We start from the raw sequence: 19,432 nt of genomic DNA, 5'->3' as shown, positions 1-19,432 counted from the left end.
GCTTGGCACCACCGCCGAAGCTCTCTCGGATCCAAGCTAGTCGAGAGCTTTGCCGCTCGGTTTTCCCTCCTCCTCCTCCGCCGGTCGCTAGTCATTTTGGCGCGAAAAGCATTCGATGGGCTTTTATGAATGGGAGCCAAGTGCTTTGCCACTTGGAAATTGGAGGAGATTGTAGGAGAGCGTATGTGTAATCAGGAGGGGAACTACTGAGTGGAGGGGAGTGACGCAAAGTGAATGGAGGAGTGCGTGTAAAAGCTGACTTGCAATAACAAACAATACAGGGTGTTGCTTCAGAAAGTCTAGAATATAATAGTCGCTCGATCAATACACAGGTAGGTAAATAGGTAACATCTAACAGATGTATCTGTTTATTTTTTAGGTTTTCCTTATATTTTAAAAAGCTTGAGTTGACATAATACCAGACTATAGCAATTAAAAAACAAATATTTTTGTAAAGAACAATATGTACATTTAACAAGAAGATGCGCTTTTTTATTTATTTATTCATGTAATATAACATAATTCATGTGAATTGAACAAGAAAGGAAACTAACTTCGGAAGCCGAAATAAAATTTAAGATGATATCGAAAATCAATAAATAACTAAATAAATACAAATAAATCAATAACGAAGCTTACAGCTTTCGCATTCTTTGAATCGATATATGACAATTTTTAGACAAATCAATGTTTGAAAATTTTATAGCTTAGTCAAAAATCCATTCATTTCAATTCAGAAAGCTTTCCTATAGTAGTTTTTATTGGGTTAATAAATCTGCATACTCAAATTGGCATTTTAAGAAAATCGATTTTTTGCCATTTTTTTACAATTTTAATGATGTAACCCCTTAAAAAATTTTCAAATTTCGAAAAAATATTCAAAATTTATTTTTTGACCAGACACGGCTAGATCGACTAGGCTGATCCTGATGCTGATCAAGAATATATATGATTTATAGGGTCGGAAATGTCTTCTTCACTACGTTGCAAGCTTCTGAATCATAGCAAGGCATAAAAAACGATTCACATTGGAATATAGAATATGAAGGGAGAATATTATGCTTTTATAACTCTTTCATAATTCAAATGCTTATATTACCCCGATTTATTTTTATTATTATTTGTTTTTAATATGATTGGTAATATGTTTAAAATATTTCATAGCCCAAAATCAACTAATACACTGAAAAAACGACTGCCTCAAGTTTTTTAAATATAAATATGTGTGCATAGTGTAAATATTTTTAAGTATATTTTTATTTACATTATTTTATATAATGAAGACTGAAGTTTTTGTGAACCAATTTTAATATAAACCATAATAAATCAAAAATTAATTCATTTCTTATTACATTAGCAAATACTTTATATTTTATTACTGTTTTCTCAAGAAATTTGCAATGGATTAACATAACGTTTGTGTTTCTAAAGAATATTAAACTAGTAGTTGAAATGCAAACAAGATGCATCTGATATTATCATTAGTCACCTAACGCCTTAATGCATGAATAGGCTTCGCACAAACAAAATGATATGGAAATCCACATGACAAATCTAATACACGACATTAAAATAACAGCTTGTAAATAAATAAATTTATGTTTCTAGTTGTAGATTTGGATTAGGAAAATTCGATGCTTGATATACTAAAATAAAGAAAGCTTTTTCATGATATTTTATATACTTTTAGTTCTGTAGTTTTGGGAGTATTCAATTTCAATAAAAGTGATAATCATCATACAATACTTTGACCTAGTCGACTGTTATCAAAAAAAAAGTTCCACACGCCGCTAAACCTCTTCGTGCTCATTTAAAACTTATAAAGCATTCGTCAGCATGCACTTTGGATTTTTTAACTTCGAAAGAAAATTTCTATCTAATCAAGGCGGTTCCAGTTTTGAGGAAACAATAAATGGGATTTCCTTGTACCTACTGTTGAGCCAACTCAATGTGAACTGGCGAAAATAGTCAAAATAAACTTATCGGGGCAATAATAACCGAAATGAGCAATCTAAACAAAATAATAGCCGACTGGATTTCCCAGGCCCCAGACGCCGCAGTATCAGGCACCTGGTAGCATTTTATTTGGCTTCTTGAAACTCAATCAGATATACATTTTATAAGTGGTTCAAGCAAACGAGTCTATCTGCACTCATAGAACTGATAATCAAGTTCTTTACCTACGAAACCACTCTGACTTTATTAATTCACTGTAATCTGCATTATTTTGTATACTCTACACTAACTATCCGAATCATAATTGAATAATATAAACAGCTTCAAAGTTCAGGAAAAAACCCACTAAAGAGGCTCAGACTTCTGAGTCACGATTTGCGCTAAAGTCAAGGAGTCTGCATGCCTACACCTCGTGGGATTTGGGAAAGTTTGTTTTTTCAATTTTCTCGGTAATACATATAAATTACACATATAAATTTTTATTTCGTTTTTCCCTAATGGTTTTAATCTCTGAGATTGATAGAATAAGGAATGGAATATTTTTTAGAAGAGATCCCGCAAAATGCAGGGCCTTCTTTTAGGTTCTGAGAAATTTAAATATATCACTAGAACAACATCGGATATATATCCGATCCAGCCTTGCATTTTGATCTTGATTAATTATGTTTCAATAAGAATTTGTTCAAATATACCAAAATTCTATATTTTCACAGCATATTCATAGGTTCTATGTGTAAGTTTAAATAAATTATAAACAATGAGTTTTCTTATTGTTGTGTTATTTAACTAGTCGATTTGGCTTCCGTATCCTGGCTAGTCTGCAGGTCAACCTTGCTTTCTAGAGGAGCAGCTGATGCAGATTCAGTATCTAGTGGAGGTGCATTTGGCTCTGTAACTTGCTTTTCAAGATCAATTGGAGACTGGCTAGCCCCTGGCGCCTCCTCAGCTGAAGGCTGGATTTTCGGCTGAGGAGCTGGTCTTCGGTTCGGTAGAATCAAACTCTCTAAACCGCCACAAGGAGCTTCGATCAGAATGTAAAGGACATAGGCAAGCAGCACAGAGAAACCAAAGTCCTGCCAAAAGCGCAGCATCTGAGGAAAGGGTTAACAAAGAGCTTATCATAAAACAATCTCTGGTTGATTACTCACAATATCGTAGTTCGAAAAGTAGGTGTTGACACGCGTTCGTCCTCCATTGAGGTTCTGTATGAACAGATGCCCCATATAGACGCAGAAGGACAGTTTCGAGAGTGGCTGCCACAGCGGCGAGGTGAGGAAGGAGTTGGCCAGACCCCCATATCCCTGCATGCAGGCAAAGACAACCCAACTCAGACCCAGGGGCCACGCGATCCTGGAGAGCGACACGTAGAAGGCTTCGTTAAGGATTGGCACAGTCTTGCTCTTTCCCATTCCATAAGGATACATGGCAAAGATACAGGTGAGAAGCAGGGCTAGACTGGTAATCCATCCCACCCAGACGGTGGGGCGGTTCAGCTTAAAGGACTTTCCGCGAATCGAGTGCAGGAAGTAACCAAACAGGAAGCCAACCAACCAACCGGAAGCCCTGGTATGTGTGTAGTGAGACAGGTCAGTGCTGCCACCGCCATCGGGTCCACCGCCTCCGCCTCCGTTTAACCTTTATAAATTAAATTCAATAACTAAGACTAAATCTTTTTAAAAGTGTTATACAAGCCTTACAGTGAGTAGTTGTTTATCACCATTATGCTGAAAAGGTAGGCGGCCAGTCCGAGCATTAGGAGGAGAACCAGTGCAGCTCCCTTCTTGCCCCACTTGTACACAACAATCAGCAAGATGGGGGCAATGATGTAGAGCTGCATGTCGATGGCCAGGTACCAGGTGTGAGCCAGGCACTACACAACAAGATTATGTTTAGAAGGGTTATTTAATTGTGAGCTGAAAACCACCCACCTCCTTGTCAGTAGCATAGTTCTGAATGTAAATCAAGGTCCAATACCAGTTGTCGTTGCAATTATCGTAGTTATCAAAGTTCCAATTGCCGTACAGCGGCCCATCACCCATCAGAGGCAAAACCTTCAGATAGATAAGGATGGACACGGCCACGATGGGCGTCAACCGTAGATAGCGATGCAGATACATCAGTGGAATATTTAGTTTTCCCTTGGCCCTAAAATGATTGGCTGTAGGAAGGTCTAGTGAAGCCTGTAGTAGACATACCTCTCCATGGCTCGGAGAGGAACCATGGCCACAAGTAGACCACTGATGAAGAAGAATGTGTCCACAGCAAACACTCCCTCGTAGATGACGTCCATGAACGGTGTCTTGGCCCACTGTGAATGGATACGATCAAGGATCAATCCCTAATTGGGTGTGAGTTCAGATTTCCTGCACTCACCGTGTACACATCATAAAGGTTGATATTGGGCGATGTGATGCCAATAATATAGTCATGACCATAGCAAACCCAGATCAAGGACATGCACCGAATTCCATGGAGACACTCGATCACATTTTGATTAGATGTCGTACTAACCCGAAAGAGTGAGCGGGAGTTGGCACGGGCCGAGAAAACCTTCAGAATGGGTGGTAATTTTTCTAAAAAGTAAATAACATTAGAGAATAAAAAAATATCCTTTTAAGGCTAATCTTTTGCATACTTACTTTGATCCTCGCATAAGAAATAGTCATAAAGGGTAGCCATACCTACGGCTGCACCAAATACAGACAATAAAACGCTGTTGAAAAGGATCAATATTAATTTAAACAATTTAAAAGAATATAAATATCTATTACTTACATTGTGAAAATGGTAACACCATCGTAGGCCTTTCTCTCAGCGGTTTTGCAGGTGCCTTCGCTGACCAGATTCACATTGTCACTCAATTCCAATCCGATTAGCTGCTGGAAGACCCTGCGGAGCAGTGTGTCCATGTTGGTGGCGGAGCAGGCGGAGGGAAAGCAGACAGCCGTTTGGACATTCAACATTCTCATCATTCCTCCGGCATTACCCAGTAGTTGCTGGAGAGGGAGTTGGGCCAGACAGTACTTTCCCAGCAGGGTATAACTGGAGACCACGGTCTGCTCAATGACCACGCACTCGTCATAGTGGCCAAGATCCTTGAGATGGCCCTTAAGGATACCAGCCGGTATCGATCCCCAGGAATCAATCACTAATCACAAAAGACGTATTTATGTAGTCATTCGCTGGGATTATATAATCTTTTACTCACTTCTAAAGGCCCAAAGTTCGCCGCTTACCAATCCGGCGGTAAGTTGGGCAAACTGCGCATAGCACTGCAGATCCTGGGCAGTGGGCAGCCGCGTTTCAGGCACCAAGTCCTCCAGAGTTACATTCTGGTAGTAGTTGAAGAACTCTTCCGATAAATGCCGCATCCTATTCAGTCGCTGGTAATCCTCCACGTCCAGTTCGAGGTTTTGGTTAAGGTCCAAGTCTGATTTGAGGGCGCTGGCCAGAGCCAGGCCAAAAAGGAGCAGCACTACTTCTGTGATTCTTACCATATCTGTGGACTTCCAACCACCGAATGTTTCGCATCCGGACCAGAGCAACCCTTTTTATAACCGATCGCTGGCATAGCCACTGGATGTCTGGCAGTCGTCTGAGATAAGGATTAGTAATATATGGGCTCTTTCGATTAGTCCAATTTTCATGACTCTGCAATCTGTGAAAGGCAATTTAGTACGAATTTGTATTGATTGAAATCTTTTCACGTAATCTTTTGTTTTTGCATATTATGGGGGGCTAGATTATCTTATCAATAAAATAACTTCTTCGATCACTTTAATATTCTAAGTTCCTGAGAACAATAAACTAATATTTATGATCGTAGAAATTTTTACTTTATTGTATCGATTATAGGTCAATTTTTTGCAGAACGGAAACGACCTTGTCCTTGTTCTTGATAACTATTTCCACAGGCACCAAGCGATTGTACTTCGCTAGTCACTGCTTAACAATACATACTACAAATCACTTCCATATCTGCTGGTGTCTGGTGGTTCGAACGCACTCATGGCGTTGGTCTAGGGGTATTTCAGGTATTATTTATAATTCTATGATTAAGTAGATCCGATCAAGGCGGAAAGTTGATAGCAGCTGTATATTGGTTATCTGATTTTTGCAATTAGTTGATTTGCATGCAGCGAGTTTTCAATAACTGGATCTGCCGGCGAACTGCAGCCTGTCACTAATAACATATAGCCAACTTTATAAGACTGCTTCTTTAATGTTATTGTAATTGATCACATATATCATTTCAGATCAGATTTTATGTCTTGATTGGTTTAATGTTGTAAATTACATTTACTTCCTGAAGAAAGTCCTTTACACTACACTAACATTATCTGCGGGCATGGAATTATGATGTGAAGTTCCTTTAAGATCCCTGTTCATAATCCCTGGGAAGATCTCTGGAATGATGACAAACTCTGATCAAGTGATGATAATTAGCAACGTCCCTGATTCACAGACTAAGAATTTGTAAAAATGCCAACAGTGAGGATTAGACTTGTTTCCATTTCTTCTGCCATTTGATTTGCAAATGATTGAACTTTCCGTTTTCACTGTGATTTTGAAAAAATATATATCTATTTTGTCATTGCCGGTAATCTAAAGTCTTGAATTTTCCGAAGAAGTACAAAAGTTTGCTACCGGTAATCACCAATAAGGCAAGGTTTACGTGTCCCGAATCTTATCAATATCAATAATCGCTTCTGTCTTGCCTATTTAAAATTCCTAAAACCCCCCCTCAACGATTTATGATGTGGGCTAATATAGGTTTGCATGTGAATAATGGTTTAGAAGAATGGTTTTTTAAAAAGCTGTCACCATAGTCAAAGTAAGGAATATTGTCATAGTTAGTTATCAATTATAATTACTTGTAAAAGCAAAGAGCTTCTAAAAACTACCAAACTTAAAGGCAGTGGTCCACTCATAAAAAACCATCATATAATATTAATTAATGCTCAGCATAGCTATCTAAAAATGCTTTTAAAATATTATTAATTAATCTTATGTATTAGTTGATATAATGATAGCTAGATTTGTATGAATTATGGCTGGTTTCCGAGATCTCAGGTGTTTTTAATCGGTTAGTTTACAGTGAAATATCGATTTGCTTATTACAATCACCTCATTAATATCGGGGCGACATTTGCATTTAACATGGCCAAGTGGCCCGTCTCCAAAGCCACGCCTATGAGCTAATATGACCAGATAGCTGCCCTGCAGCTCTAATGATAGTTTAATTGGCCGCATAATTCAATTTGAATTGGCCCAGCTGTCCGGGTGACGCGACTGGCTCTCGGCTGTGGGGAAGTGCTCGCCCAGACTCGCCACTTCCGTGCGCGCTGTGGCCAGATTCTTGCAAGTAATTACCCGCCGGACACTTGACACGTTCGCTCGCAATTGAGATGGTTATGATTGTGGCACGCATGTCGGCGCAAAAGCGTCGCTGTCATTGTCATGTCCAACACGGCGAATGCGCAACAAGCGGACCTAATCGAAAAAAAAACGCCAAAATCACACAGATCACAACAAAGTCGACATCAAAAGAACAATATCGATCAGCCGAATGCGAAAGCAATCAGCGCCGTCGAATTGTTTAGATTCGACAGACGGTTGTCCGCCTGCCGCCTACCGCCTTCCCGTCAGCAGCTGTTAACAGTAAATTGTCCCGCTCCGCGTCGACTTGTTTTGTTTAGGGAAATACTTGTCGGGGCGAAAACGAGTTGGACAGCCCCCCTGCAACAGTACACTTAGGAAAAAGCATATGTCAAATGAGAATCTGTAGTACAAGATTAAATAAATATTCTGAGACTTGAAGTATTTATGTATAAGGAATAGAAATATGTTTAAAGATAGTTTAAGTATTCAAATATAATATTTAAAGCACTTTTAATATAGATTTAAAATATTTCTTTGTACTTTTTATAGAAGAAAGTATCCGAAGTCCTTCTAACTTTTTTAAATGAAACTTTAAAATGAAACAGAAATAAAAACGAAAGAAACCCACAACTTCTTTATCACTGTCCTCAGCACTTCAATGGTGTCCATTTTTATTCACCGGAACCGGATATACCATTAAAGAAAACCCTTATGAGTCTTAGACATCTTTTCTCTCAAGAGTTATATGCTTGACTTTTAATCTTTCACCAGATATTTAGTTGTTCTTCTATTTACTACTAGTTATTGAATTAAAAGGTGCTTATATTTCTTTCTCTGTATAATATCCGCAGTATAAGTTCTTCACAATCATGCCTTAAACAGCTCTAATCGCGCAAATCAACAAAAACAAAATGAGAACATTGTAGACGACTACGGAGGCAGTTTCGAAGAATTGTTCAACGAACAAACAAACGCGATGGATGGATGCGTCACACTTTCTTTTTGGGGAAGTCCGGATGCGATGCCAGCCGACTAGCAGCCGGTTCCAAAGGTGCCTCCTCACGGCCGCTGACGTTGCGATCTGGAAACGTGACTCGGGTGTGAAGTAAGCTGAGATACGTATCTTGGCATCCCGCAGATACACAGATACAGATACGGTCAAAACAGAGAGCTGCGGGCTAATCTTAATTGGTTCAGAGCTGATATTGGGCACTCCTTAACTTTGGTTTTATTCACATTTATAGAATTCAATTAGATTTCGTTAATCGATTAATTAACAGTTCTTGCTGATCACTTTTTAAGCACCAGCCTCATGTCCGATGTCGTAACATTTTGCAGGAGTGAATCACATAACCAAATTCCCATTAAACTGAACTTAATGTGTGTTGTGACCCAAATCTCCCTGTGAATCCTTTTGTTTCAAGCTTCAAAAAAAGCCCCCCAAAATGCCGTCTTTATTCGGTAAATGTGCTTTGAATGCGAAACATTTAATTAGTAAATGAAGTAATTGAAACAAGGAAGTTAGTACTTTTTATGGAACGCTTGAAATGTGTAGGAAAAAGTGTGTTTTTTTATGGTCAAGCAGCGTTTAAATTGCCAGCCAACTTGCAGCCAATTATTTTTATTATAACAAATAATATACTGCTTGCATTAGTTACACATATTGCGATAATAAACACGTTGAAAAGGAATTAAATAATATACTCGGCACTTGGAATATTTACATAATTAATAAATAAATATAAGAGTTGATGATTGGTATTAAAATGGAAGTGGTTCTCAACTTATACTTGCATTCATGAATTTTAATCTGAAACTAATTCCAGGCTAGCTGTCATATTTTCTTTTATTCAAAATCAATTAAATAATCCCATGAATGCAAATAATTGATCGGTAATTATTTAAATACTCCAAACAACTTCACCCGCATCGCTTTTGGGATCTCTTAGATTTGATTCTTGCACGGAACACCCAATAATCTGCTAATTAATAGTCGATTTTTTAGATTTCTGAACAAAATTCGAATGTGCAAAAGGGGCTGTCTTTAAGCGTTTAATCAATTAACCTTGATACTTCAAACAATTATGAACTTTAGACTTGTCTGCCGTACTTATGATGTCCAAGATTTCCAGGCGCCTGAATGCATTCATAAGCATTGGATACTTATTGAGTAATGATTGATTTAAAAGTCAGGGTGGGGACAGGCGCCTCAACTGCAAATTTTCACACTGACTCCATAATGGGAAGCACAGCATGACTGCTGTTACTGGCATATATCAATATCCCTCTCACATCGAGTGTGTAAATTTGTATGACAGCTACAGCTACGATCTACAAATTGCAGTTTCTCTAATTCTGATGCTCAGTTCTTATTTATAATTCCATTTTTAATTACGTTTTTACTTTCGCACGGTTCAAAGGAGCGAATTAAATCGCAATCTAAATGCCATAAATTGCAATTAATCTTCGAAAGAGTCTCAAGCATGGCCAGTCGTAAATTCGACTATTTCGCAATAACAAAGAAGGAGTTATGGTTGTAATACATACAATAGCTATGTATAATATAATAATAAAGACGCATTTCGTAGTAATAAAGTTGTAAAAATACTAACAGTCAAGTTTAAAATTTAATATGGCTTTAAAATGCCAAATCAGTAATGGGTAGAAACAAACAGACCGTGATGGGAACTATCAAAGTATTTAAACTCACCTACACATGTCTCCCTACCTTATCTAATTACAGATCATTTCCAATTATTTTCTAATTATGAACAAATATTAGAACATTTTTTAAGCACTTTTTTTATATATGTATATTCTTATAAAGAATACATGGAATTTTATAGAATATGATTTTTATACAAATATATATATACCTATCGAATATCTGGTTGCTTGAATCCGATTCCTGGTTACCCTCCGAGAGTTTTACGACAATATTCCAGGCCATTAACCTCTAGACTTTTATTTTGCGGTAACTCAAGGGCTCTTGTCTTTACAGCTTTCGCTTTAGTAACAACAACTACTCGCTGTAAATAAAGTAAGAATGTAGTATTTAGAAATAAGAACGGTTATGTAAAGATAGTTTGAAAATTGAATTAAATAAACAATTAAATAATAATAAAGTATGCAAACAAACATTAATTAGAAGAGTGAGGAAGGTAATATCTTATTTTACAAGTTTACATTTTTTAATAGCATTATTAAGTACAAATAACTACAACAGTTTAGCTAACTAAACCTATCCCGAAGGACAGATCAATTGAAATATGGCTTTCTATATGTTCGTTATCTAAAGTGTTATTCCACTTTCATCGAGCCGCTTGCTTACATAGTCTGCGTCATCCGAGGGATTTCCAAGTGTCTAGTAGATAGAAAAAAACAAATCTAAACTATGTGTTTTGCCTGCCAATTAGCAAGAGTGCGGGGACTGCCAGGAATTTCATTCCATTTCCTACGTCACAGGGCGCCTGCCCAGCTGAAAATGGCGGCCAAACTGAACGAAATTCTAATCCAAAATCCCAACATCCACACATGCCCGGAGCAATAATTGCAGTGGCTGTAAGAGCAGGAACTGGTTTTTTTTTTTATATTCTTTTTGTCATTCGGCTGGCCTCTGCCGACGCGGCGCTCTGCTCCGCCATTCTTCATCGCGCTGTGCGCCGCGACTGCGCAGTCAGCTGGGGCAGCGGCAGAGACTGCGAATCGGATCGAATCCGTCGGATATATAAGTTAGTCGGGTGCTGGGATTCTGATTAGTCTGCGAGCGCCGTTTACAAGTACATAGCACGTTTAGTTTCCAGTTGCCAGTTGTGCGTTGCTAGTTTTTTTTGGGCCAACAGCCTGAATTCAGAGTGAAACGCAAGTGAAGTGACCAAAAAGGAACTCTTTTTTTCGAACTGGTAAACTCCAACTTGTCCATTACAAAACAAAAAAAGGACATTGAAACCGTGCTCAGTGTGAAGCGGCCGCAGATAAAGAGATTTGAAAGAGTAACCCAATACTGTTCAAATTACCAAGTGACAGAATTCTTAATTATCTTAATCGGTACGTATACGTGATATTCAAGAATTTATGAAAATTTTCCGAAATTATTTTATGCAAATTGAGGTGGCATGCATGTTTAGCAGTCGTTAACAAAATAATTCTCGCGTAATTTTAGTACCTCGGTGTTTTACGATAAATTACATCATATCCGACAGCAAACAAAAAAACGTAAAATTCATTAAGACAAGAGAATATTACATAAAAAGGAGAACACAAAAAGTGCAATTATTATTTGCAAAAATAATGGATTTTACAAAACTGTTTTCACCTCGCCAAAGTCGTTAAAGAACTTAATTTCAGCTAAGGTTTCGTTCCGAAGTAATCGAGTTTATTAAAGAATGCACACCATGTACATTGAATTTAATGCAGGATCCTTTGATTTTAAGTACCTTAAATCAGAATGAAGTATTCAAAGTTCCTGTAGTTCCAAAATTGTGTCCACAATTTGCATATTTATGTATTTTAAAGTGCTCGTGGATGACATTCTGGAAGCAAACACGAACGCCTTGCGTAACCCGTTTCGTGTAAAAATCGACACAATTTGAGGAAGTGAGCGAAAAGCTTAAAATAAAAAGGAAACTTGATTTGCTGAGAACGGCTCATTAGTTGTGAATGCACTCGAAATGTAAAAGGCAAACAGAATTCAAGGCGGGACTGCCTGAAGGGAGAACTCAATTAACGCAGCTCTGAGTAAAATTACAGATAAAGTCTTCAGTCTGCAGTTGTTTAGCCAGCATTTAGCACCTGGCTCCTAGCTAAATGCTTGGCTTGTTTAGCAAATCCATCGACATAATGATAATGAGTGTTAGCATAAGTATCTCGCAATTGACATTTAATTTGTCTTGGCGTGCTTAACTAATCGCTGCTACACATTTGCGAACCAACTATTAACGACGGTCACCATGGCGTATACGTAATTGCGAACGGTGGCCAGCTGTGATGGATTTATAATTGCAATTGAGTCATTTGTTGATCGGCTATTAATTATGTTAAGTATGTGCTAAGTGTGTGTCGTACTCATATACATTACAAGTGGGTTTTATGGATGCAAGATTTGCATTTGCTTAATGAGCTTGTCAAGCGATTCTGGGACTGGGATTGACGCAAGACTCTGCGCTGTGCAGAGATCGCTATTTGTCTACTCTTGTGTGGTTTTTTCAACTGACCTGCCACTACTGCCGACTTCTGACTACTCATCCAATTGACTCACAATCGGAAATACTGTGGAAAAACAACATCGGTTGCGGGCAAAAAAAAACCCCACACAGATCAGACACTCACCGGGGACGACCCCAGAGCGACGACCGTGCAGATGCAGCAGGCCCTGTGCCATGGCTTAAATTAGGCGCTTTTTACTCAATTAAGCAAATCAGGGAGCTGAAAAAAACCCCTAATACAGATAATAAAGAACCTAAACTGGGACTTTATCAGAGGGAACATATGTATATGTGTACCCGCCTCCCACGACGAGACGATGGTTCGACAGTAACAAATTAATTAGCCACACACTTTGGAATTGCCACCGACGGAAACATTTGAGCGACACGAGATACTAGATAATCGGAGCGGCGACCTTAGGCAATGTTGTTGATCTAACGAGTGCGCCAACACACCACTGCCACCGTGCTGCTCCTGCTGCTGCTGCTGCTGCTACCAAACAGTCATTCAACCCGGCCAAAACGCAGCCAATAATTATGTAAATTACAAATTACATGGCAGCCTGATAATTATGGAACGATTTTCCAAAAGCCGCAGCGCCTCCGAACCCACTGCAAACACTGCAAACAATCTAACACCAACGCAACCTTGAGCGGAAAATTAAAGGCAGTGCTCGTACTCTGCTCAGTGTGTCGGGGGTCTTAAATGCTTTTCAATCGCCTTGCTGCTGCTGGCTAGGTTTTTTGTTTTTTGTAGTGTTTAATGGCAACAGGGGCAACGGCAATAACATTAAATCAGCCGCATGGGTTTCACCTCATCAACGGAGGCAGCGAAGGTGAACAGAAGTCGCTGTCGCTGTCGCTGTCCCTGGATGCATTAAATCGATGATGTGAAATGCTAGGAGTCGCAGTCGCAGGCCAAGAATGCACTCTATGCCAACTCCAAGACAATGGCCTAGCGCAGACGCAGATAGAGAACACGGCGGCGGCATTGTATGCAGATATGATATTCGTAAGAGTACGCGCACTATATGCTTGGTCCCAGATACATAGTAGTCGCCAGCCATAGGCAAACATAGCGCAAGTTGTGTATGCAAGTGAGCAAACTAATTGGACTCACACGGCGCATACGTAATGGGCGCTTGGGAAATGTTCTCTGCCTAGCCTTGAATTCGTTACGTATACGCCCCGTAAGCGCTGTAAATTGCCTGACCGCCGAAAAATGTGTGCCAAGCGGGGAATCAGAACCAAGCAAGTCCAAAAACCAGAACCAGAAGACAAGACTGGGCCAACAGTGAATTGCGGAGTTGCGCAATTAAGGTAAAAACTTGTTTGCAGCTTAGCAATTGCGACGATTACAACTACTTGGCTTCCACCAGCCAGCTGGCCCATGCCCATGTCCAGTTGTTTCCTATTTTGCTGGAGAAGAAGCGGAACCACATTAATAATTCATTGGGCATTGGCCCAAGAAGCTTCCTGGCCAACCACCAACACCTTCCTTTCCTTTCCTGCTTCCCTGATCCGGAGTCTTTTTTAATGAGTTCTCACATCAAAAGCCGATTGTAAAACCAAATCAGAGATTAACATTAGCTAAGGCCAGGGGTACAAGTAATTGCCGTTCTTGAGCCTCTAGACGGCAGTCGAATGTCTTCATGTTTTGGATTAGAGTGCTTGACATTGGAGTCAAAAAGAATCAGATACAGATACAATAACATATATATATATAGTCTCAGACACCAGAAGTTGCCGGCACAATGACATTTTAACTGAGTTTTATGACACACCAATTGAACTAAACGAGCATGAGCATAAGGCTGGCGCAGCTTAAAGACCTCCAGCTATCTTGGTCCAGCCTGTGGTTAACTCAACTTTATGGCGGCACGTCAAATGGGACAGAGCCAGCCCGGTGGCTCAGGCCATTGAATTATTTAATGCAATTAACAAGTTAACATGCCGCATTCCGAATGGCCGTTTGAGCTGCCAGCCAAGTCCATCGACCGAGCCAACTTGAACTGCGAGAATTCCTTCAATTGGAGATTTAGAACGCGATATTCGGAAAAAACTGAGCTTCATTTGAAGCAAGCATCAGCTGTCGATACTTAAACAAATAAGGCCAATTATATTATTAGAACAAGAATAATATTCCCAGCACAACCTCATTAATGTACAAGTACTTCCAACACAAATATCCGGAAAAGACCTGAATTATAATATAAATATGTATAGTACTATATATGCCCACATATATTGATCTGACACTAATTAGTATGTGTCGCCAAGCAGGTGGCTATGCTAATGAATTATATAATATTCAGCTTCGAGATGGATTAGATTCCAGCCTGCAATAGAACAAACCAGATATGAAAATATGATAAATTGGTTATGGTGCTAAGCGTAGAGATAAAAATGTCACAATAATTTGACCTGACATGCCAGCCGCTTAACATTAAGATCCAAATCTATCTAGAATTTAGAATTAAAATACAAATAACAGCTTTAAGAAATAAGTTGCATTAGAGATATAACATATATGGACTTGGCTTAATCCCATTGCTTAAATATAATCTCATTTGTGATGTAATATCTTAAATCTAACTTGTCTTAATGCCGAAAATAATATAAGTTACATGTTGAGCCACACTTCAAAAAGTATTGCCAATAAGATCAATGTTGCACAGGTTTAACATGTACCCGGAATCTTCACCTTGTACGTAGTTAGAAAGCATGGTTCCTAATGTACCCAACAATATTGCTTAAGATTATGGTGTGGAATTGAAATTCATAGAAACCAAATCAGTATAGATGGATAATTAAGATTGATTTGATTTTAAATTAAATCAGATTCGATTAGCATTCGAGCCCACATTTATCCCATATAAAATATTCATTCATTACAATAGCTGCATGTGAGTGCGCTCCATTAACACAAAGTGCTATAAATATGCATGTATGAATGGACTTAATTACTACGGCAGACCATTAAGGCAATAACCCATTGGGAATGATGTAACCTAGAGAATCTCTTCGTGATTGTAATTATAATTATTCGATTACCATATTTTGTATTTACTCTAACTGCAGGTAACTCAATTGCAAGATGGGTTCCCTGCCACAGTTGTCGATTGTTAAGGGTCTGCAACAGGACTTTGTGCCCAGAGCGCTGCACCGCATCTTCGAGGAGCAGCAGCTGAGGCATGCCGACAAGGTGGCTCTAATCTATCAGCCGGACGGACCAGGACACGGAATGGCGCCCAGTCAGAGCAGCTATCGCCAGATGAACGAACGAGCCAATCGGGCAGCCCGTCTCCTGGTGGCCGAAACCCACGGACGATTCTTGCAGCCCAACAGTGACGGGGACTTCATCGTGGCCGTGTGCATGCAGCCGTCGGAGGGACTTGTCACCACACTGTTGGCCATCTGGAAGGCAGGTGGTGCCTACCTGCCCATCGATCCCAGCTTCCCAGCGAACCGCATCCACCACATCCTTCTGGAGGCGAAGCCCACGTTGGTGGTTCGCGACGACGACATCGATGCTGGCCGTTTTCAGGGAACACCAACGCTTTCCGCCACGGAGCTGTATGCCAAGTCCATTCAGCTGCCCGGCTCCAATCTGCTCTCGGAGGAGATGCTGCGCGGTGGCAATGATCACATCGCCATTGTGCTCTACACCTCAGGAAGCACGGGAGTACCCAAAGGAGTACGTCTGCCGCATGAGAGCATCCTGAATCGCCTCCAGTGGCAATGGTCAACCTTTCCATACACGACCAACGAAGCAGTGAGCGTCTTTAAGACGGCCCTGACTTTCGTGGACTCGATAGCCGAGCTCTGGGGCCCGCTGATGTGCGGCTTGGCCATCCTTGTGGTGCCCAAGGCCGTGACCAAGGATCCCCAGCGGCTGGTGACCCTGCTGGAGCGGTACAAGATCAGGCGTTTGGTACTGGTGCCCACGCTTCTGCGTTCGATGCTGATGTACCTCAAGATGGAGGGCGGCGGAGCAGCACAGAAACTGCTGTATAACCTCCAGATCTGGGTATGCTCTGGCGAACCCCTCTCCGTATCTCTGGCCAGCAGCTTCTTCGATTACTTTGACGAAGGCGTGCACCGGCTGTACAACTTTTACGGCTCCACAGAGGTAATGGGAGATGTCACCTACTTTGCCTGCGAGAGCAAGAAGCAGCTGAGCCTGTATGACAATGTCCCCATCGGTAAGATTACCCCTTGATCTGCAGCTCCCACTGTTCCATCTAAGCCATGACCTTTGCTCCTTTGTTGTAGGCATTCCCGTGTCCAACACTGTGGTGTACCTTCTGGATGCCGACTATCGTCCCGTAAAGAACGGCGAGATCGGTGAAATCTTTGCTTCGGGACTTAATTTGGCCGCTGGCTATGTCAACGGACGCGATCCAGAGCGCTTCCTGGAGAATCCGCTGGCGGTGGAAAAGAGTAAGTGTTTCAAAATAATTTTGTATTCTTCATAGCTAAACGATATATTACTTACCAGAATATGCCCGTTTGTATCGCACTGGAGACTACGGATCCCTGAAGAACGGCAGCATAATGTACGAGGGCCGTACGGACTCCCAGGTTAAGATCCGTGGACATCGCGTAGATCTTTCCGAGGTGGAGAAAAACGTGACTGAACTCCCTCTGGTGGAGAAGGCCATCGTGCTGTGCTACCATGCCGGACAGGTAGACCAGGCTATCCTGGCCTTTGTCAAGCTACGCGATGACGCTCCAATGGTGACGGAAATGCAGATGGAGGCGCGCCTCAAGGATAAGCTAGCCGACTACATGACGCCCCAGGTGGTTATTCTGGAGCATGTCCCACTCTTGGTTAACGGCAAGGTGGACCGTCAGGCTCTGCTCAAGACCTATGAGACGGCCAATAACAACGAGGGTGACTCTAGCATTGTCCTCGACTTTGATTACTCCCAAGTTCCCGAAGATCTGAAGCTCACGGCTCGTGATCTCTTCGAGACAGTGGGCGGGGTTATTGGGCGCTCCACTAGAGCGACCTTGGCTCCCCACAGCAACTTCTATGAGCTCGGCGGCAACTCGCTGAACTCCATCTTTACGGTGACCTTACTGCGTGAGAAGGGCTACAACATCGGCATATCCGAGTTCATAGCGGCCAAGAATCTGGGTGATATCATTGAGAAGATGGCTGCCAACCATGATGCCGTGCAGCTGGAGGAGGAGTCCCTAAATGCCTGTCCGCACTTGAAGATGGAGGCGGTGCCTTTGCGCCTAGAGCACCGCCAAGAAGTCATTGAGTAAGTAAATGATGGGAGTAATATCTTAAGGGAACCTAATATAAAAATGTGTTATTCTCCGAACAGCATCATTGTGGCCAGCTTTTATAACAAGGCGGACTTGGAGCAGTGGCTCAAGCCCGGCGTATTACGGACCGATTACAGCGATATCCTTAATGTAAGTCTTTAGTTACCAAAACCTACTATTAGAATCTTAATAAATCCTTCATCATACCATTATACCCTCTTATAGGACATTTGGAATGTTTTAGTGGAGAGGGACCTGAGCTTTGTCGTCTACGATCGCAACACTGATCGTATCATTGGCACAGCCCTGAACTTTGATGCACGGAACGAGCCCGAGGTGGACATCAAGTCCAAGCTGCTCATTGTCTTCGAGTTTCTTGAATTCTGCGAAGGTCCCATTCGGTGAGTAATCCCAAGAGAGCTTTCCTAGACCGGTACTTATCTGCAAATCACAACAGGGACAACTACCTGCCCAAGGGCCTCAACCAGATCCTGCACTCGTTCATGATGGGCACCGCCGAGAAACTGAATCCCCGCGAAAACATCGCCTGCATGCACTTCATGGAGCACGAAGTGCTGCGAGTGGCACGCGAGAAGCAGTTCGCCGGCATCTTCACCACCAACACCAGCCCCCTGACGCAACAGCTGGCCGACGTCTACCACTACAAGACGCTCCTCAATTTCCAGGTGAACGAGTATGTGCAGTCCGACGGCAGTCGTCCCTTCGGGGATGCGCCGGACGAGCAGCGCGCCATCGTCCACTGGAAGGAGGTGGGCAAGTAGGACCAGAACGGAAGGACGACCGCATCGTCACCAAACCAGATCTGCAGCGAATTTATCACGCACCACGTATTATATTTAACTAGCATTAGGTAATGCCTACCACCTAGTATTAGCCCTAGGCATAGTGTAACAAAGCGAGAAGTTTCGTAAGTTTGTGTTGACTAGTTGTAAGCTTCCAATTTCGAGACAATTAAAGAAACAACAATCGATAATTAAGCCCGCCGTCGTTTGATTCTTTCTACTTGACGCTCACTTGACCGTGGACCAGCAATTTCCAACTCCCATTGACAACAAATCACTGGCCGTAGATAATGGCTGGAAATTCCAAAGCTGCTTTTATATTGAAAGGTTATCTTTAAGCTTCAAGCATTTAAATCTATTTAATAGGAGACAGAATGGGATTGAGTAAAAGGTGACCAAATCTTTGAAGCTCGACGCATAACTTAAGACAATTTCGTACATTTTGGAAGTCGATCAATCGATCATAATTGAGCCATTAAAGGATTACTTTCAATTCGGAAAGCTTTCCTATGTTAGTTTTTAATGGGTTAATAAATCTGCATACCCAATTTAAATTTAAGAAATATTTAAAATTTCATCGATTTTTTCAAAATTTAAACGATGTAACCCCTTATAAAATTTTCAATTTTCTAAAAAAATTTCAAAAATTTATTTTTCGACAGGACATGGCAAGATCGACTCAGCTTTTGATACTGGTCAAGAATATATATGGTTTGTAGGGTCTGAAATGATTCCTTCATAGCTTTTCAAGCTTCGGACTGAAATTATACCCAGCAAAAAGGTATAAAAACAGACAAGTTTTTTGAA

At 41.0% G+C, this 19,432-nt stretch overlaps 2 protein-coding genes across 2 annotated transcripts; one reads left to right on the top strand and one right to left on the bottom strand.

Annotated features, from left to right (window-relative positions):
• Nucleotides 1-2,633: 2,633 nt before the first annotated feature.
• On the bottom strand, nucleotides 2,634-5,614 carry LOC110188408 (nose resistant to fluoxetine protein 6). Its single transcript, XM_086831907.1, has 9 exons — nucleotides 5,165-5,614; nucleotides 4,732-5,104; nucleotides 4,596-4,669; nucleotides 4,330-4,529; nucleotides 4,152-4,264; nucleotides 3,885-4,101; nucleotides 3,654-3,826; nucleotides 3,105-3,591; nucleotides 2,634-3,047 (listed from the first exon to the last, which is right to left on the bottom strand). The coding sequence occupies exons 1-9, from the start codon at nucleotides 5,451-5,453 to the stop codon at nucleotides 2,739-2,741; spliced, it is 2,235 nt and encodes a 744-aa protein (XP_086688033.1). The 5' UTR covers nucleotides 5,454-5,614; the 3' UTR covers nucleotides 2,634-2,738.
• A 5,426-nt stretch (nucleotides 5,615-11,040) lies between these two features.
• Nucleotides 11,041-18,820, top strand: e (nonribosomal peptide synthetase ebony). Its single transcript, XM_020957945.2, has 7 exons — nucleotides 11,041-11,385; nucleotides 15,624-16,747; nucleotides 16,818-16,985; nucleotides 17,044-17,815; nucleotides 17,882-17,972; nucleotides 18,048-18,223; nucleotides 18,280-18,820. Exons 2-7 carry the CDS (start codon nucleotides 15,640-15,642, stop codon nucleotides 18,602-18,604), a joined length of 2,640 nt encoding a protein of 879 aa, XP_020813604.2. The 5' UTR covers nucleotides 11,041-11,385; nucleotides 15,624-15,639; the 3' UTR covers nucleotides 18,605-18,820.
• Nucleotides 18,821-19,432: the final 612 nt, after the last annotated feature.

The sequence above is a fragment of the Drosophila serrata genome, unplaced genomic scaffold, assembly GCF_035046125.1.
Source record: "Drosophila serrata isolate PLE 108 unplaced genomic scaffold, ASM3504612v1 contig_241, whole genome shotgun sequence".
Taxonomy (NCBI): domain Eukaryota; kingdom Metazoa; phylum Arthropoda; class Insecta; order Diptera; family Drosophilidae; genus Drosophila; species Drosophila serrata.
The sequence above is the reverse complement of the archived record's forward strand: the minus strand, read 5'-3'. Positions and strand labels throughout refer to the sequence as shown.